Genomic DNA, 21,147 nt, shown 5'->3' with positions numbered 1-21,147 from the left:
GAATTTGAGTCCCCTTGAAATAGATGAATTCTGCAATGTCTCAATACTTTTCCATGCACCGAACAAAATACGCATTGGCTGACTTAGTTCTGCTTTTGTAACGACACAAGTCGTCTCCTTCGCTCTGCCGTGGTGTCTTGGCTTTGCAACAAGATGTTGCGATTTTCAAGAAACATGTTCACACGTCGGGTGTCGACGCTCATTCCTATGCATTCGCTCTGGTTGTGCGGTACACGCCTGCGATTCGAGCGTTTGTCATTTATCACACCGCTCCCGTGTTCTCTCCGAAATTTCACACGCTAGGCGTTTATTCCCTGTTCTGGGCTTTAACGTCTGTTCGTTTCTGGACAAGTGAATGCAGACAGGCTGCCTTTTTTTCCCCTTTCTTTTCATTTTTCCTCCTAACATTTATTTACCCTTCAGCTTTTAAACATTTACCCATGCTGATAACATGCCATATTTTATGCCTGTTCATAAAAGGCATTAATTTAATTTCACTGACATTTAAAAACTATTTACCCTACAGCTTTCAAACAGCCAGCCATGCTGAAATCATGGCGTGCTATTCCTGTTGATGCTAGGTTTTAGGTTCACGAGTCCAGTGCAGTACGTCCCCCTTGGACTGCAAGTTAGCTGGCTGTGTAGATTTGACAGTATTGGAGGAAATTGATGGATGCCAGTGAAGAGATAAATGGCTGGTGTAATTACAAAATGGTGGACCTGCAAAACCTGCGTCAATCTGTCTCTGGTCCTCAAACGCTAATACAGGAAGTACGTTTCCAGACAGGGGCTCGCATTATCCTGACATTTAGACTGAATAAGAACTATTTGGATATCAGAACAAGAGCGGAGATACCTCCAGGGCTTTCAAATTGAAGGATTGCTGGAGGAATAAGAGGCCTTCCTTAAGATCTTTGCAATGCCTCTGAAGGGGGAAAAAATAAAATAATGCCAGACGATCGCCTGTCAAATCAAGGAGGAAAAGTGGGGATTAGAAGTCAGAAATAAGTGAGAAATAACCACAGTGTGTAAAGAAGTATAAGGGGAAAATTATTGCTTCTCAGATTTGAAATGATTCCTGGGTCATAGGATTACCTTCATCCGGTAGTGCTGTACTTCCCTGGGTGTTCGTTAATGGATTTTTAGAGTGCTTACATCTTTCAATGAGTAGCTTAATTATGGTACACGGTGAAAAAAAAAACCAGCCTTCATACTATTTCTGTTGCTATAGAAACACATTGAAAAGGCTTCTAGGTCTTCAGCAGCTGAAGGATTCAGTCTTCTAAGTAAAGAAAAGAGAGAACTATTTCGAAAGAGTGTGCATCCGATACGCCTGTGCATGGGTGCTCATGTTAAAGCATGTGTGCAGCATGTGCATGTGCATGTGCATGCAGCTATGTTTGTGTGTGTGTGTGTGCTGTATGGGAATGTGCATGTGTGTGTGTGTGTGTGTGTGTCATTTGGAAGTCATTTGGCTTGAATGAGGAATTCTGCAACAGTGCTCTGTACATGATAAACAGTTCTTCTTAACATACACATGCATGTCATCTTTCCCCGACACAGATACCTGTTTTGACTTCCCAAATGGTAGTTATGAGAAGAACACTCCCTGTGAGCCGATCTTGCATAAATATATTGTAGGTTAATAAACAGAACAGGATTAAATTATCTGTTGGAAACAACGCCTCCACTTGGATTGTCATTTCAGAATATTCATTTGACAAACATGAGATGTTTGAAATGGGTTCCCGGCTCGGCTCAGCAGCTGCGTTATCTACCTGCTTATCGCTAATTGCAAAGTGGCGATAACGGTGTGTTCAGCGCGTTCGTTAAGCCTACACAGTGGCTGTGCTAGAGAATCATAGTTACGGATTAACTTGGTTCAGTGACGTGCATCCAGGGCAGACCGGCAGGCCGAATGCATTCTGAAAATCTCGCAAAAAAGAATAGCTGTTAATTCGACTTTGATCTGAAGCTATATTTCTTAACTCGCTTGCTTCCTAATAATACGACGTTGTATATTTCCCTCTCGCCCATACGGTGGCATTTAACGTTGTGTTGTAAGAATATGTTGCCAGTTGACTAGCCGGCTACAATCAGTTGTGAACAACCATTCTTTAAAAACCACTATTGTCCGTTCATTGGGAAATTTGATTAGTTTTCATATAACGGCATACAAAGAAAACAATTTTGCAAACATTTCAGACGCAAATAAGAAAACATGAACGCGGGATTCCTTGGCGAATGGCGATGCGGGTCCAGCGGCATTTTCCCTGGGTTTCCCTTATGCAACATTTTGCGTTGTTCTCAGCGGGCAATTAATATACAAATATACGGCGCCGCTACAACAAACAACTTATGCATGCTGGGTCTTTTAAATGAGAGATTTAAAAGGTGTCAGACTCACAGCTGTAAACATGCAGCCGAATAAAGTCACGTTTGTACAAAGGATCACAGAGTTGGCTGGAGTCCCGCTCTGAGGGACTGGGAAAACATATTTCAAAAGCTCTCGTAACCGCGCGCCTCTCTCAAGGCCTTGGCGGAATGCGAAAAAGGGCCTGTGGGTAATATTTCAGATGAACATTAACGCTGTTTACTGTGATCGGGTTCAACTTTAACATTGTTTGTTTGGCATGTGGCATCTTCTGGAGGGCAATGAAGCCGCTATACTGTCGATATGGTGATTTATACTTGTGGGACAACTTTACGGGCTAATATTTCACAAGTTGTGATGTTCCTGGGGTTATCAAACCTATTATGAAAGCTTTTTATATGTACTTGCTGTAATTTGTCGTAATACAGTAGAGAAAATTTTTCTCACGTTAACAATAAGAGGTGAACTCTCTGTCTCCCTGCTTCTGCAGTGAAGAACATCACTACCTGCAGATATTTTGTGTTTTGCATGCAAACTTGGCAGAGTCATCTTTTTTTTGAAGTTAGCCCGAGTAAGGGATTAATAGAATACATGACTGTACTACTTAGGAGCTGCCATTTAATTTATTTATTTATTTTTACCTGAATATTTGTTTCTCTAAAATAAAAAAGAGACTGTTCTTTGCCTGTTTGATTATGGAAGGCAAGTGCAAAGAAAGTGTCCTAATAAATCATTCAGCAACATGACCATATACTGGGGTTGGGGTCAGGTCAGTTTTAATTTAGTCAATTCATGGAACATTATGGGTGTTTTTGCAGTTCTTGAATAGGATTTTTTATTTCTTGAATGGAATTGATGTTGAATTGACCCCAGAATGCACCGTCTTAACGCAAAGTCTTCTGATTAATCACTCACAGTAATATCACAGTAAAGTATCTGCATTGAAACACTGAATTTCAACTGGTTTCCCCCAAGCTCAGAACAGCCACATATCTGTCTGCCTGTCTGTCTGTCTAAACACACAAAGGTGAACACATTAAAAAACAATATGGGCAGCAAAGCTAGTGGGGAGAGGGTGTACAGTGCGAGAAGTACCGTTGCATGGTAAGGTGTGTTTTTAATTGAGATCTGAATGCGGAAATGGTAATACAATCATCAAGCCCAGTTCTCTGTTTGAGCATGCTCAGTTATGACATTGAACAGGTATACATACAGCATGTACGCAACCCAGGTGTTCAGATACCTCTAGTTTTCATGTTATTTTGCTTTTCTGTTTCTTTTACCTTTTTGTTTTTGTTGTTTCTCTCAATGTTTTTGCATCCACCGTTTGGCACATGCTGTCTGAAGACCTGGAGATTCTCGCCGCAGAACCACACTTTCTGTCTCAGATAATCAGGCGACCCACGGTGCAGGATTTGGGCCCCGGTCTAATTCCGTCTGCGACTGGCGGCGTCCCACGGACCGACAGCCAAACGCGTACGGTCCTAACGACGGTGGCTGGAGGTGTGCTGAGTCGATGCTCGGATCGATCCGGGTGATGATGTCTGACTACTTCCTTTCAGAGAGGACCGACCGTTTGCTTCTTAAAGGGAAATGACAGACACCCTAATTCTGTGCTATTGTGTTTTATTGATTCCTCTGCTGTTGGAAGGTTTAATGTATATTCTGAATTGTTTTTGTCTTGTTGGATGGGCCGAACACATCTGCATCCTGCCAAACAAACAGCAGAGGTTATAATGGGCATGGGTGTTGCTACTCAAGTCCAATTTTTTCCAGGATAGGAGACATGTACAGTATAATGAGCACTGGAATATTTTAATCGACCCCTTTTTTTTTCTTTCTTTCTATCCATATTTTTGGTGGACAGATCAATTTACCCTCAGAAGTAGATTTTAGGGTGAGGTTTGGCTTTTGCACCGAGTAATTTTAACTCCTGTCACTGTGAATTAAAATAAAATAAGTGAAACCAGCGCCGGAGTGTTTGCTAAGAGATGTGAGAAGTCTTTCTTTCTGTTTCATGCGTTTGAGTAAGTGTGCACGCCTCGTCTTGGGGGATTTGTTTCGTCAAAATAGAATTGGAAAGTGGAACTTTCAATGCGGCACTGTCTTTTTAATGAGCGCTTTTTGTTTTTAAATAAAATATTTGAATTCAGCGAGGGCCCCCATCTCTTCATGAATATGAAAAAATACATATATTTGACACCCTCCCACTCAGTGTTTTTTTTCCTTCATTTCTGAACAGTAGACAGTTCCCCAGTGTCGTCTAAAGTGTACGTTTTGATAAAAAGTTCAAGTTGCCTTAAGAAAACAAAGCTGTTGAAGCTATCTCGGGTAGCAACACGTTTTGAATTTATATTAAAAAAGAGAAGTGTCACATTGTCTTTAGAAAGGCCTAAATATGGTGCTGATTCTTCTTCAGCCATTCAGTGCTGGCTTTTTTTCCCTTCTGTACATAAGAAGAAATGAAAATGTGCAGTGGTGTAGCTCCATTATAATGTCTTACCCACAACCCACTAAGCTACCAGGGTCCTCTAACATTTTAATGCGCCGTAGTGCCTCCGCCAACAAGCCAAGACCTGAGAGTCCACAAAGGCCACAAAGGAAATCCAGAATCCTCTGACAAATTGCGTGCTTCAGACACGCAGACGCGCTGCAATCGACGTTGGAACGGTGCGGTTATCGGTGTTCCACTCGGCGTTAGTTCGCTGCATTCTCGGCTGCGGACACTGGCGTCGGACGCTTTAATGAACTCGCGGTTCCGTCCCTTCCCTCGCCGTCTCTCCCGGGCATCGCGCCCCTGCCTTCCTCCTCTGTCGCGGGCGCGCGTTTCTCCCACGCCATGCCTCGTGGGAATCGGGCGGCGCTGTTTCCGCTGGGCGATGTATATATAGGGTACGTATTTCCCTCGGGGGTGGGAAAGGGACGGAGGAGAGGTAAAGTGGCGAGATGCCGGCAGCTTTAATGTGGATATTGCTTCTCATAGATGAGGCGGAGGAAGTCAAAGAGGACAGTGAAGGAGGTAGAGTGGGATGTGTGCTGAACCGTTTCAAACAGCTACCGCAATATACAACAACGTGTGGCTGCAGCATGTGGCTCTGTTCATATGTTCGCAAGTCAGACGTTCAAAGTGATCTATAACGAAATCCACAAAATGATAAATAAATACAACAAAGGACCTTTTTTACTCCTTTATGTCCCCAATTTGGAAATGCCCGGTTGTGTTTGCGCTGCGACGGTCGATTTGAGAGAGCGCGGGCGAGCACGGACTGTCCTCAGAGGCACGCGAGGTTAGCAGCTGCTTCTTATCGCGCTGCAGTTCGCGAGTCTGGCGCTTCGCGCGCAGCTCATCCGGTCTGCTCGCAGGTGCATGACCAGCAGGGGTCGCTGTTGTGCGACGAGACAGACAAACACGTAAAAAGTTACAAGACATGGTGAAATTAACTTGGCTGATATCTCTTGCTGGCAGCTCCCCCCCCCCCAACCCCCCACTTTCCTGGCCTTGTCCTGACACGCTCTGAAACGCCGCCAACGCCGCGTCGGTGACCCCGAATCGCGGACGGCCCGGGCGCGGCTTTATTTCGGGACTTCCTTTGGGGCCCTTGCATTTCGGAGAGGCCCTCCAACAGCACGCGTGCAATTTACCCGCCCCTCCAAAATCAGAGGTATTTATACTGTCTCAGCGGTGCCTCCGTCTCTGCCTCAGCAGAATGCTCCACTGCAGGCCTGGGAGGCAGGCAGGATGGGAGCGCTTCCTCATCAATTAGCCCAGCTTCCCTGGCGCTTCCTCCGCCCCCTCCAAAAATCTCGTGGTGGGAGAGGGAAGCTTGAGTGTGTGTAAACGGTGCTGTACCCCTGGGACACTTGGATCTTAACTATCTTACTGTACATATGGCTTTTCTCACAAACATACACACACAAACACACGTACATGCACGCATGCGCACACACGTACACACACACACATACACACACACGCACACACACGTACACACACACACACATATACACACGCACACACACACACCTGCGCGGCAGTCAGATTGGAACCTGCGTTTTTTTTTTTTCGTTTTTTTTCCAGTTCGGTGTGATGACTGTCATTTGTGAGACAGATGAATATTTACAACCATGACACTCCAAACTCTGGGCCTCTCAAGGTTATTATGAAAATTCGCGCTGACGAGCCGCCGGCACCTCCAGCAGAACCGCTCGCTCCAACCCGCCTCTTCTTTTCCCGCCGTTTCTACCCTGCTGTTGCTCCTGACGTCGTTCGCCGGGCGGGGATGATTTCGGAACGTACTGTCCGTTGGGAAAAGACCCGCTGACTCATCAACTTTTGTTCAAATTTTGTTTGCGATATTGAAACTGTTTGGAGTTCACATTACGTCAGCGAGATACGCGCACGTAGTAATACGTCAAACGGTTATTCATCCTTTGAGTTATGGAGAGGTTTTGAGGGGACTGTTAATGAAAACTTGATAATGCGTATAGTGTGTTAATGACAGCTCCCACAGATCCAAATATTCTAGGTTCTCGTTCATCATTTCTCACAGACTGATGTTTCCCCTGCTGTATTCTTTTATGTTTTGAAGAAGAATAAATGTTTGATGGCCTCAGTTGAAGTTTTTCAGCTCACGCAACATTCTGAGGTTTCTTATGTGAATGTAGTGCTCTTGGGCTTTGTGATCACCTTAGTTTAGTGCTCTCCTGCAGGCTGTTCACAAACAGAACTCAGACATAAATGAACCAGTGAGTAAGTGAGTGACTCATTTGATTATACTCATGGGCTGGAACTTTCAAGCCGAACATGACTGGCGTCAAAACAAACAAAAAAATAAAAAAGCATAAAAACAAAACAACAACAAAAAAGAAGTGTGGGTTGGCAGTGTGTATTCAAGCTATTAGGTTGTTTCTGCCTCTCCTGTAGTACTGCGTGTGGCCTGTTGGATGTAAAATAGTTACTGGCCCTCCTGTGGTATTGTGTGACCTGATGTAAAATAGTCAATGTGTGTGTGTGTGCATGTGTGTTTTATTGTGTGTGTGTGTATGTGTGTGTTTTAGTGTGTGTGTGTGTGTGTTTTATTGTGTGTGTGCGCATGTATGCGTGTGTGTTTTATTGTGTGTGTGCCACATGCGTGTGTGTTTTATTGTGTGTGTGTGCGTGCGCGTACACATACGCGCGTGTGTTTCATTGTGTGCTGTCTCTCTTTCAGCCTTCCCTGAACCCTGAGGGAGGCACGTCGTCCGACGTGGTTCTTTTGAACCGCTGGAGTGTACGAAACTACCGCGTGCAGCGTGGAGACATCGTGTCTGTTCTGTGAGTAACAAAAGGTTTCTTTCCTTTAAAAACCGACAGCCCTTTTTTTTACACCAAGGCCGCGCAGAACTCCTGCCGATTTCAGGCTCACAGTTACGAGTGGAATACATCACAGGAGACGACTAACGAACCGTAAAAATCTGAAGCCCAAGAGGAATGATGTAATTTCCTGTTCCTGCTTTGAAACCTCTCAACCTGAAATACTGGCATATTTTCTTTTTGTAACCCATACTTTGATTGAAAAATAGCTGTCTGACACAAGCTGGCACATTGTCATTTGTGATATATTTTTTGTGTATTTAAAAAAATAAGCTGTGTGTATAGCTTTATAGTTTTAGCTGTCTTGTGGTACCAACAGAACGCATCGTGTGGATGGTGATTTACGGTCTTCTCTTCTCTGGCAGCAAGACTAATTACAGCCTGCAGTTCCACCCTCTGCCAGAGTGGGCAGTATAGAAAAGCTCTCAGCCCCTCATGAGCAAAGAGCTACTCATGTTGGGGAGTGGTTAAATTTTTTTTGCCCTAAGACTAATTCGGCCTTGGGTTCTATGTACAGTTTTTAAAATGGAGTGCCTGTTGACACTACCCTATCGTGACCTCCGGCTTGCAGTACTGTTATCTCGATGCCAATTAGCACGCCGTCGTGTTGTCAGGCACTGGGCATCAGGCCTTCTGTTTGTTATGTCCCATGCACTATGGGAGCTCGGAAACGCACACACCGATGAGACCTCATCTTGTTCCCTACATCTCTGCAGACTGTTAGCCCAGCAGTCAGTCATTTGCGTATTCTTTTATCTTTCTTGTTTTTAAAATTTACTTGTATAATTTGTCATACGCATTTTCTCTCTCACGCACACACACACACACACACACACACACACACACACACAGCTACATACATCCATTTAATTTTCAATGCCCAGGAGGTCATGTTGTGGAGGATCCAAGAGAACACTAATACACATGATTTCTGCTCTCAGTCCAGCTTGGAGCAGAGACACAATCATTTAACTTGAAGGAGAAACTGGACAACGGCCAGGGCCACATGGAAACGGAATATAAATGGGTAAAATATCAACCCAATTTAGGTCGAGAGCCCCCAAAAAAACGGATGAGTGCAGATGGGGTTTTGGGAGGCTTTGCTCTGTTCCGCGGGTTTCAGCTAATGCTCTTGATTGCATCAGCAGGGTAGCGAAGCCGTCTCCTGTAAAAACCTCGAATCTTCGGGCTGAATCTGTCAGTCTCGCTCCTGCAGGTCCTCGCCACGCGCTCACGTGACCCGTGCGAGCTGAACACGGATGAACACGCGTCGCGCGTTCACGATCAGAACGCGGGTTCGGGGTGTTAAATATTTTCAAATCTTGCTCGTTATTTGAGTGACATAAGAAATAAATCTTTATTGACAGTTGGATTGTGGGGGGAGGGGGTGGGGTATGGGGGCTTGTTTCATCTCTTCCTCTATCTGTGGAAGAAATCTAATCCAGTATATCAGTTTCAAATGTGATGCTTGTCTCCCGCAGACTCTAATTCCCTTACATAATTGATATTCATTTTGAAAGCAAATAGTTCAAGGGAACGTATCGGCCCACCGAGTAATATCTTATTTACAGAATACGGCTCATTTTATGCCAGTGCTTGATAAGGAAAATGATTGTGTTGTTTGTGCGTGCAGAAATATGCCCCTTTTTCTCATTGCATGTTTGTCATGCTTTCAGTGCAGGCCATTACGAACTTGATTTATTTTATGCGCTATCGTGAACATAACTGCTTCTTGTGAGCTGCTTGGCAACTGATGGCTGCGAGCATTATTTTCCTGCGGGGAAACATTTCAAAGCTTATAAATGGGTGTCATAAGAAATCGTGGCTGAAAATCCCATTTTTTGCGTGGCCATATCGTCAAATGTTTCACCGTTTGCTGTAGTCACCGTTTGCACTGGTAGTGAACCTGCAGTCAAAGCTGCTGACAATTTCTGCCTTAATCCATGGTTTAGTGGGGTATAGGCTAGTATCCCTGCCAGGCTTCGGTCAAATGGACTCACACTATTTTGTATGACTTGTCTGTGTGTCGCAAATACTTTATTTGTCTTCTAGTTGGACATAGATCTTTCTGCTAATTTTAAAATGGTAAGTTTTGCAGTGGATATGGTCAAATGTGTCAACCTTTGAGGTGGACATATGGGCTTTGTAGTTTTGTGGATTGTCTTTTGTAGTCCATGGTACTGACAGTTGACAAAAACAAAAAATGTGTTGTTGTGTGTATTCAGCTGTTTAATACTGCTTGCTATGACCATTTTTACCAGATAATTGCAAGTGTGTGTGGATCTAGAAGCCAGGGACATAGGGTATACTTACTGCTGGTTTCTGCTTATACATTGTAATGCATTTTGAAGTACCAGAGTGAATGCATGACACTGTTTTAACTAAGCTGAAGCAGTAGGGCCTCATTAAGTCTGATCAGCCAGTGCATAAATCCAGTTCATTGACACTCTTGCTCTCCCTGCTTAAAACAGAACTTGGCCGAAGCCACACTTCACTACACTTCCGACTGTAAGACCAGGACTCTCCTTTCCCAGGTCTTCCTCTTCTCTTTTTTCCTCCCCCCTTTTTCCTCTTTTCTTTTTCAGTGTATTTCTTTAGGACTTGGAAATTAAGGGAGGTTAAGCTGCTCGGATGCTCAGAAGTTGCTGAGCGGAGCTGACAATCTTTGCTCTGCAGAAACACTTCCCCGGAGGAATCGGAGCGGTGTTCCGTTCGCCCGCGTCGGGCGGAACAAAGACCCCGGACCCCGAACGAGCACTTCTGCGGCGTGACGTCCTTTTTTAAATTTTATTTTCTGTCAGAGATAAGGCACAGGCCCGGGAACTTTAGAGATGGGGGGGCGAAGAGCGCTGATGCTTGGGGACAGCGCAGCCGTTTCGTGGCAGGCCCTCTCGGGTGGGTCCGGTGGGACTGCGCGGAACAGGAAGTCGGGCCAGGGAACGAAATTACTTGGGCGCGCATTTCTCCCTCGCTCCGCCTGCGTGGCATCTGTGGATATGTTCGTACTCATTACCGTCCCTTTGTCTGACGTGCGCGCGAGTGCCACATCAGATTACATTACCTGCGTTTAGCGGACGCTCTTATCCAGACACAACTCTTAATATCGTGTCCATTTTTTCCTGCTGGATATATATACTGGAGTGATTCAGGTTAAGTACCTTGCTCAAGGGTACAAGGGTACAGTGTCCTACCGGAGAATCGGACCCGCAGCCCTTGGGTTACAAGCTCAGTTCCCTAACCATTATAACTGCGCTGCCGCCACTGATGTGAATGGGCTCGTTGTGAAATGGCTTCCATTAAGATGAGAAGAATTCCTTTCACTCGGATCCTGACTCCATCTTGTGAGCTCACTTTAAACTTTATATTTCAAACAGCCCTTCAGTGGATCTGTTTCCATGCCCACTGGGTCAAAATTCACATTTTTTACCATTTTTTGCTCTTACTGCACAGTTTCTTTTAAAATCGCTGAATGAAAATATGCCTATATTCTAGAATTCTGGGTTTTTCATTTTGTTCAAAAGTGGGTTTTAATATGAAGTGGAAACTCAAAGCCGTTTTAGTTCAGTTATTTAACGGAACGCTACATGAGAATTTTTGACAAAAGTTGACCGAAAGTTTACGAAAGTAAAACGACAGCGGAGCATGAACACTTAGGTGGCTAATTTACAGCGGTAAATTAGCCACCACCAAGGTGCGAACGTGGGATCGAGGTTCACGCTGGGATAAAATAAACCTTACTCTGACACCTGGGACTGCAGGTCGAGACGGAGAGCGGTTGTTTTGTCTGCCGCTGGCCAAGCGCATATCAGGTGCTCGGGGTCTTAATTATGCGGCTATCTTTATGGCCTACCGAGTTTGACCTGATGTGCTACGATTTGCAAAAGCCCCACCCCCCCTTAGGCCAGCTTAGAAAGTCACCTAATGAAGTAGCATAAATATTAATTGCCTGGCGTTACTGCAGGCCCCAATTTCAATGGTTTACACGTGGGCCTTCAAAGTGAATTCTGCTTATTCTTCAAAAGAATTCATTTTAGCTTTAATTGCCGGACGCACAGGAAAGAGGGCCAAGTCACGGATGAATGTAAATGGGCCATTAATATGTTGTCGGTGCAATTTTATTGCTCTTGTTGCCATATATTTTATTCATGAGATTGAGTGGGGTGGGGAGGTGGGGGGGCACAGGTCCGCTTTGAAAATTACTGGCAAACAGAAGAGAATCACACAGGTCATTACTCACCACATACCTGCGTTGCCTTACAGTCTGGCAGATCCATGCCCCTCTTCAGAGAGAGAGACAAAGAGAGAGAGAGAGATAAAGTGTGTGTGTGTGTGAGTGAGAGAGAGAGAGAGAGAGAGAGAGAGAGAGAGAGAGCAGCCTTGCAATAGCTAACAGAAGCGACTGGCCACCAGTGATAGGCCTGGCTGCCCCAAGGGAGAGAGCGATTATTTGTACTGTTGTTATACAGTTTATATTTATTATATCTATTGTTCCTCTTATTGCATATTATTGTTATTGTTATTAACATTAGTATGATAGATTGTAATTAACCATCACCGCTTTGATGACATGCATTCCAATGAAGCAGAGACAGAGTGAGAGAAAAAGAGGGAGAAAAGGGAGGGAGATGGGTAGAGAGGGAGTGAGAGAAAAGGGTAGAGAGAGATGGAGACAGAGAAAGAGAGATAATTATTTGAGGGATTATTTAGAGAGGTGGAGCCTCACTCCACAGCAGACTTCTGAAACTAATTTTCGGTGAATCTCTATCTTGTGGCCACACTAATTAAATCACCCCATGGGAGACTGGCTGTTTTCATTTTAAAAAATCCCCCCCCCCCTTCTTTAACATTAGCAGCATGAGCCATCGGGATCGGCAGAAACAACTCGTGCTAATGTGTGAAATTACAGAAGCGATCTCGCTAAAGTGTGCGGACGTATCGGGATGCAGACGTGCCGCAAGGTGCAGAAGGAGGCAGCCACAAGCATGTTTTCTCCTGTCCTGTGGCGCTTAATCTTGGTTCTCTCTCTGTTTCTCTCCATATTATGCAACATATTACGCTGCCAAATTTGCAAAGCTCCTTTTCTCTCCAAAGATGATTTATAATTGTTGGGCCTCAGGTAGGGTTGGGAAGTTTGGGTGTGTTGTTGTAAATTTTGTAAAAAAAGAGCTCTAATTTCTGTATATTTTTCGCACTGGGTGAGGACATGCAGCTCTGTCTCTTTTTGCTGTTGGTTACAGTGATCATAGCCTCTATTCTTGGGCCAGCCAAGTCTGCCAGTGGTGGCCAGTCTCTTGTTAGGCTTTGCTCGCTGATTCTCTCTGACTCTCGCTCTCTTGCTCTATCTCTCTCTCTCTCTCTCTCTCTGTGTCTCACACTCTCCCTCTCTCAGCTTGTTTAGCTGCACATTCCACATCTCAGGCCTTGTGCAGACTCGGTCAATAAACTGTGATAAATGAATCTTTCATCCGGGCTAAATTTTTGAGTTTAGATAGGTTCCCTTGAAGAGGGTGTTCTCCTCAGAAGCTGGTTGCGGAGTACAATTCCGCCTCTTAATTATAAGGTGCCTTCAACAAAGAAAAATGATGCAAGGCCTTTTTTCACTTTTTTAGTGGTTGAACTTGTCAGTTTGAGATATGGAGGTCTGGAAAGCAGGGTAAGAGAGGAAGCAAAGCGCAAGAAACAGACCAAGCTGTGAATCTCTGGAAGAATCCAAACTGAAGAAGTAGAGCAACGTTTGTTTATCAGAATCAGACTCGTGCGCAGTGACTGACATATTGGCTATAAAACAACAGGATGTAAAATGCTTAAATATCGCAAATAAAAAGATGTGGGTCAGCACACACGTGTGTTTTTCTGAAAGTGCAAGAAATTATTTCCAATTTGTCACTACTATACGGGTTCTTTAATTTGGGTTTAGCAGGGAAAAGTGAAATCTGAAATGAGACGAGTGAAGAACATCATCACAAACGTATGATTTGCAAATCTTCGTATACATCAACGGAACTCATACATCACCAGCACAAAATAGAATGAGTAACAGTTGCAAAGGCTGAACAAGGCTGAGGAAAAAATGAGTGTCTGTATCAGCGTGAGGATATAAGCCATTGCACGCCATGAAAATGTATCCATATTCAACACTTAGCACACCCAGCTCCCCCCCGGCGCACACTGGTTTCCTCTTACCTCGTCTTCACCTGGAAGACCACGTTTCCCACAACGCACTAGGCACCTACAAGCAGTTACTCAATCATTCACGCGGCCAGTAAATTAATTGCAATTAATTTGCCATGAATTGGATCACAAAACTGGATTTAACACGTGACAGGTGCACAAGCATTGACCGCTTGTCCTACCACAGATATTCTGATGGATCTGTACATGTATTTGGCATGGCTGCCTCCTGTCTCTACCAGGCAATCAGCTTTGCATGCCCAACAGGTTTACTTTAAAATCACATGAACTCCAATAAAATATATTGTCCCTGCTTTGAATGTTCTAGAAACCGAGAGCTATTTGTAGATAACCGGAGCGCTCCAGCACAGAACTGGCTGGTCGAAGGCGGTGTACGTGTCGCCGTGCTGGATCAGTTTGTTCTGAAACTGTTCTTGCATCTTTGCATGTGTGTGGCACATGTACTGTTCTAAACAGATGGGAAAGCTAGTCCAGTACAGTTTGTGCCAGTTTGTTCTTTTTTTTTCTGTTTGCTAGCTTTTAGGCTACATCTGGGTATGTGCAGTTTGGTTTGCCTTTTTCCAAAAAAGCCCTAATTAATGTGAAATATTTAGCATGATTTAAAAGCTATATGTTATGTTTCTTCTTGTTTCTTTCTCTCTCTCTCTCTCTCTCTCTCTCTCTCTCTCTCTCTATATATATATATATATATATATATACATTATGTATATAATGAATAGTCTATAGAATATTTTTCTGGTAAATGCATTTTAATAATGCAATTTATTACATGTAATGCATTTTTACAAGCTCAGAAGGCAGGTTGGTTGTGCTAGTACGAGATATCCTCCTTATTCTTGTGCCGTGTAATTTTGAAAACATCAAAGATTATTTTTTTGACATCCCAAGCAGTTAGAGAACACGCTTTGAAATGAGAATTACCTCAGCATAGAGTATTTTCTCTTTTCTTAATATAACAGAAGCTTACACTTGAACAGATTGAGCCGCCAAGTTATTCGCTTGACATATTGAGGACAAGATGAAAGTACAGATTTATAAAACCGAGCGGTGAAAAAAGAAGATGGGAACATGGTTGTGCATGTTTTACAGATGAACATAACTATTAAAAGAAAATGTATTGATTGCCAGGATGCATAGAACATGGTTTTTCAGGACTTGAAAGTGATAAAATCACTCCCCAATTCTTTCAGAATTTAATTGTAATCATTTTTTGATGTGCAATCAAGAGTCGGTCGTTCTTGGTTACATACCTAATAACTAGGCCTCTATTGTTATACTTCCCTGGCAAGTTAATATTTGCTACTAGTAGAATGATCTGGGTTTTTCCTTCCACCAGCTTTAGATGAAGAAAAAAAGAGAATTTGTCCATTTTCCATTTAAAAATGTTTTCCTTCACTGTTCACTGTCATCCTTTACTGTTATAGAAATGCTACATTACATTCCTGTTCTTTGCAAATATAATAATAATTCATTTTTAATTTAAGGCTCTAAATCTTTAAGACTCTAACGCGAACGCACCTTCCTGTTGCGCTTGTGGGAACAACAATCGTCCGTAGCACATTTCTGCCCAAACCATTGCCGCATTGCAGTCTGGGAAAATGAGGCAATTGGGTAAAGAAAATAATGGATCGCTATCAGCCTGTGTAAAGCTTAACAAAGTATTGATTTTATCATTGTGATGTTAATGGCTTAATATCTTAAAGCCCCAATCTTTTTACTGGCCTGAAGGATAATGATGAGGTGCTTTTCTAATTTGAACAAGCAAGTTGCTGAAACAATTTGTAGTTGTCTGCTGTATCCAAAAGTTTTATGCACATGCACGCACGCACACGTACAGTACCTTTCTGGCTAAAAATATGGTTTCCTCTCCTCAAACCTGGCCACAAATGGACCTTTCCACAAGACAATGATGACTAGCATTTCCCAAAATCAAGAAAAGCTTAACCCTTAGAGACCAAAGGTCTCAGTTTTTTGTTGATTAAAAAGGTTTATGTAATGGATAACCTTGCATGCAGCCCCTCATTTTGTTCACAAGTCTCCATCAGGAAATGTCAAGCTTAGGCCTGAATATGGATTGAATATTGATATGGCTATAGATATGGATTATTTGCTATGCTTGTTATATAAAAAAATAATTATTTTCAGTTACTGAAAAAATGTGTTCGCTTGAGTACATCTCCAAAATCATAGGTGTCAGTTCAGGTATATCAATAGCATCTTACATTACGAGAATAGATTGTATGGAGTAGCAACATCATGGAGCCATGTCAACTGGACAGACCATTGCTTTATAATGTATAGAAACTGGTGGAAAGGTGCTCAGAGAACTGCAATGGTGAAATAAAACTTATTTTATTTTGATGACACTGCAAGCAATTCACTGATCCCAAAATTAGTCTTGAACCCGATTGAAGATTTATGGTTTTAATCTAAGAGAGCAGTCCACGGGCACAGATCGAAGGACCTTGAAAGATTCTGTATGTGGCAATAGTCAAAGATCTCTCTTAATATGTCCACCAATCCTTTTGGTATACTCGCTCCTTAATGGCAGCGTGATTTGACTGGTCTAGGTCGATAGTAATATGACGCTGTCAGGTGAGTTCGGGAGGGACTGCGTGTGGTATGGGTATCCGTGGTCACGCACTGGAGCCAGCGTTCTCGCGCGGGGGGGGCTAATTTGTTTTCCGAGGCGATAGCTCTTGGTGGGCAGAGCCCGCGGCGCGGCGGCGAGAGGGTCTGAATTAAGATGCACGGGTGCGCTGTCAGCGCTGTAATCCTTTAATAAAGTGCGCGGCTTTCCCAGGATTACGGTTTGTAATCGTCCGCGAGACGGGAGAGGCCCCGGAACGCATCTGGCCGCCGCCCCCCCCCCCTCCGATAGGAGCGTCTCCTCTCCTCCTCATTTTCGCCATTTCACACCTGTTACCGGGGGCTACGGCGGCTGCTCCGAGACCCGCGTGCTACGAGACGTCCGGTAACCTAGGCAACGTCATATTCTAATTCTGGAGCGGCGGTCGGCAGGCGGAGGCAGAGACTGGCGGAGAAATTGCCAGGCGACGATAACGTGTAAACCCGTGTCCTTGTGGGCTGTAATGGGTGGTGTATGTATGTATGTATGTATATATATATATATATATATATATACCTGTATATACCTGTATAGTCATGGTAAAATGCAGGTTTACTTTGTCTACATGTGATCAGCGGACCCTGTATCTCCCAGGCGTGCGTTAGCCTACTCTCACCTGATGAGTCGGTGTATGTTTAACCTGGAGTTTATTCTTGTTGCTGCAGTAACACGGTGTGACCCTTGCAGAACCTCATAGTTATTTTTTTCTAGTTTTTACAGTATATCACAGTATCATGCCCTGTTCAAGCAGGCTAGTATCCTCTGCTTGTATCTTGTGCTAATTTATGCTGAGCACCAGTAAATCTTTAGCCTTAGCTAATGTATGTAAATTTCTCATTGACAAATTTAATTTACCTGTACATTTTGCTGAAACTCAATATAAATGCTTTTTTTTCAGCTGGCATATATTTTTCTTTCTCGCACTTTTTTTTTTTTAAAGAAGTACTCTGCATGTTTGTGGCCTGCTTTGCTGAGAAACATTCTAGGAGTGGTTCTTTGAGCATCACAGTTGCGTGTTGCATCCGTAGGGTGTTAAACGGCGATTTGACGCGGGTCTATGGCGTCCGTGTCCTTCGCGGGTCAATTTGAGAGCTGTCTGAAGAGAAAGAGTGTGTTCCTGATGAGGGACGAGAGAATGAGAGCGATGCCTTCATTTGCCCCGTGCCGGTCTGTCTCCTTTACTTACTCCAGCATGGCTGGAGGTATCTTCACCTTCTCCCCTCAGAACCACGAGCAGAATGAGCACAGCTGAACCTGCCATAAAATCCCTTTCTTTCTGTCTTTTTTTCTATCTTTCTTTCTTCTCTGTCTCTTTTCCTCTTTCTCTCTCACTCTCTCCCTTTCAGTTTCTCTGCTTGTTTAGCTGCACATTTCACAACTCAGCCCCTGTGCAGTCAATAAGCTCTCTCTCTCTCTCTCTCTCTTCCTTCTTCTCTCTCTCTCTCTCTCTGCGCCATTGCAGTACCGATGACCTTTTTGGTCGCTGAAGCTTCTGGCAGGAACTCACCTCCTCTCTTAACTGCAGGTATATATAAGCCCCGCGCTACTGAAGATGTATTGCAGCTCCACACTTATCCAGACCATTCATTCATCCATTCAGTCATTCATTCATTCATTCATTAGGTCTTGGCCAAGTCATTATGGAGATTCATTGGCCCACAGCTGCCCCGAACCAAGGTTATTATTTTAGGCGGGGTGATTTATGATCATGCCCCCCAGGGGTATATAATGCTAGAAATTTACCCCATATGTCCCCTCCCCCTCCCCCGCCCAGGATGCGGCTGCCTGGCGACCCTCACGCTAATACGGATTGTTCGAGCGCTGGAGGGTTACCCCTCCCCCACCACCCCCCCCCCCCCCCAATCTCCCCCCACCCGGGCGAGTAACCGTGGAGGTGAGCCCCAAGGCCCGGCCAGGCGATCACAAGTGACAGATACAAACTGGGGAGAGGCGGTCGGCGCTTAGCCTCTTTACCGCCGCAATCTGACACGACGGGGGGGGGGGCGGCGGAGGGGCGCCCCCGGGCCTCCCGTAACCCATTTCCTCTTTTAGTCCGGCTTTTGGCGCCGTATCGAAAAAATGATCTGCCACTGTAGGCCATTAATGCACACTGGAGATAGGGCAAATGGGATTTTTTTTTTTGTGCCGTATGGAACAAGGGTGCAGTTTCCTGACACTAGAAAAAAAAGAAAAAAAGAAAAGATTTACACCGAGCAATAGCACCAGACCAGAATAACAACCTTCCCAGGCTAGCGAGTACGTAAGTATCATCTAAAGCACTAAATATGCAAGTCAAATATGCTAAGCGTGAATAGAAATAGAAATCCTTAATACGTACAGGTTACATCCATAACAAGCCCTCCGGTCTTAAAATAAAGCAGGAACACGAGTTCCCCCGGGGGGGCGTTCCCCAAGGACAGGCTGAGTCCCGTCTCATCTGTAGTTAAAGTCATTATGGCTGTGTCATTAGCCGACATTGAGTCTGGAGCTCGCAGTAGCGGGGCGCGGTTGGATTCGTCTTGCCGGAGGAAGATGAGCTCGGCTGCGTTAGCGATGCGATTTTATTGATATTCGCGCACTCTGAAACAGTTGCCGAAATTAGGGGGGGGGGAAAGCTAAAAAAAAAAAAAAAAAGAAAAACATCCCCTGCCTATTTTTGGTTGCTTTACCCTAATTTTGTTAAATCAGGATTGCAGCAGGTGCCTTTTTTACGTAGCGGCGTGCGGAAGCCGTCCGTGAATGCGCAGGCATCGAGCGGAGGTGACTCAGAGGCGTCGGGAGTCACAGCTGGTGGTCGCAGTTCATGCACTCACTGGATACAGATTTAGACGCAAATGGAAATGCACATAATTGAAAGATCAAGTGGGCTTTGGCTTAATCTGGGCTTCTTTAGTGGGAGAGTGCTGAACATGGCGTCTCCCTGGGAATGAATGTAGGCTACACTGCAGACAAAGTTACATTTTAGAAATGCAAAGAGGATATTTGAATATATTTTATTTTTTTAATTTCCACTTTATTCCCCTCTACGCAGAATCAAACCAGTTTCCTCCAGTGCTCAAACACTTCCTTTTCCCATTATTTCTCGATGAAAAAAATTCCAAAGCTTGTGAAATTTCAGATCTCTTGAATATTATGTGCCCTGCAATAGATTGGCGGCCTGTCCGGGGTGTATTCCTGCCTCTCGCCCAATGCACGCTGGGATAGGCTCCAGCACCCCCTGCGACCCTACTCAGGATAAGCGGGTATAGATAATGGATGGATGGATGGATGAATATTATGTGGAGTATAATACTGCACTATATTGAAGACAATAGGTATAGTTGTAGTAATTGATCAGATTAAAATGAACAGATTTTGAAGTTTGAATTTGTCTGGCAGTTACAGTCGCAAACCAAAAGCCACTTTTTCTCAACGTCTCTCATTCTCTGTGAGGTGGATGGGATGAGATGGTAATGTGGTGCCCACTAAGAAAAGGTTGAAGTTCAGTGGCATTTGATGGGCATTTAGGTATTTACTGTTATTACACTGTGTATCCCTCTCAACCTGAAACATTTTTTTTCCTGCGTGTATCTTTTGTTGGAGTTTTCATGCCAAAAAAGATTAACATAAGGGATAATAGTGACTTTTTGGATCCACACTGTGCTAAATCTCAGGTGACACTGAGAAAAGAAGAAAAAAAAAAACTAAAACATTCCTTTGACTAGTAAAAATAAATAAAAAATTGTGCAATGAACTGTAAATTCCCACAGTCATTGGTTTGTATGCCAGCTTTGGTCTTTGAACACATAAAAGGTTTCTTAATAAAAGGCGCTGGCCTTCAACTGCACATTCTTATTTACCTAATGGACTCACATAAAATATATAATCTCACATTCTTCTGCCACTTTTGAATGTTTGGCGAATACACAAGCGTGGGATTGTTTGTCAGAAATCCGTTTGAAACGCGACAGAGGAGAGGCGGCAGAGAACCTTTTGTGGTTTTTTCGTGTGCGGAATCTGGAGGTAGAGCAGAGGAGAAAAAAGGCAGGCGTTTTACCGGGGTTCTGAGTGAGATGTCTACCTGTCAGACCGCCAGTTTGTCACCTGAGAACTGCGCGGCGTGACGGATGTTGCGGCGGTTCACCTGAGCTACCCTTGCTCCCTCGTTCCCCCGCAAAAAAAGAAGAGGGCAAATACATTAAGCCTCGGGTGTCCATTTTGTGCGAACCCGGCTGAGCTGAGCCCGACAGAGCTTAGCTTCGGCAGATCATATAGGCATTACCCGCGCAGTCAGCCAACCGCTTTTCAGCAAACACATTATGATGTTCAGAAACTTGTGGCGATTAATTAACATCACTGTTTAAACTGATGGCGATCGCTAACGATCGTGTAATAAATCACGTGCCGTCCGTGTATTGTTTGCCGTATTTGCGAAGGCGCTCGTCTGACGCTCGGCTGGAAGTAATGATAAAAAAAGGAAATCTGAAAAAAAATAATTGTGAATATCGTCTCAGCAGTCAACCTGCGACATTTGATTACTTTTATTTTTTTTTTACGAATAAGAGTTGTCTCGGAACAGGAGCAGGAAGCCGACGGGATTTAGCGACGGCACGCGGCGCC

General features: G+C 44.1%; 1 protein-coding gene across 3 annotated transcripts in view; it reads left to right on the top strand.

Moving 5' to 3' along the window:
• Nucleotides 1–21,147, top strand: part of immp2l (inner mitochondrial membrane peptidase subunit 2) — a 197,355-nt gene that overhangs the window by 17,625 nt on the left and 158,583 nt on the right. For all 3 annotated transcript variants that reach the window (XM_035426404.1, XM_035426403.1, XM_035426405.1), the window contains exon 3: nucleotides 7,585–7,688. In XM_035426404.1, the coding sequence (XP_035282295.1) occupies nucleotides 7,585–7,688 (104 nt within the window). The remainder of the gene's footprint in view (nucleotides 1–7,584; nucleotides 7,689–21,147) is intronic.

Source organism: Anguilla anguilla, chromosome 7, assembly GCF_013347855.1.
Source record: "Anguilla anguilla isolate fAngAng1 chromosome 7, fAngAng1.pri, whole genome shotgun sequence".
NCBI classification, from domain to species: Eukaryota; Metazoa; Chordata; class Actinopteri; order Anguilliformes; family Anguillidae; genus Anguilla; species Anguilla anguilla.
The sequence above is the reverse complement of the archived record's forward strand: the minus strand, read 5'-3'. Positions and strand labels throughout refer to the sequence as shown.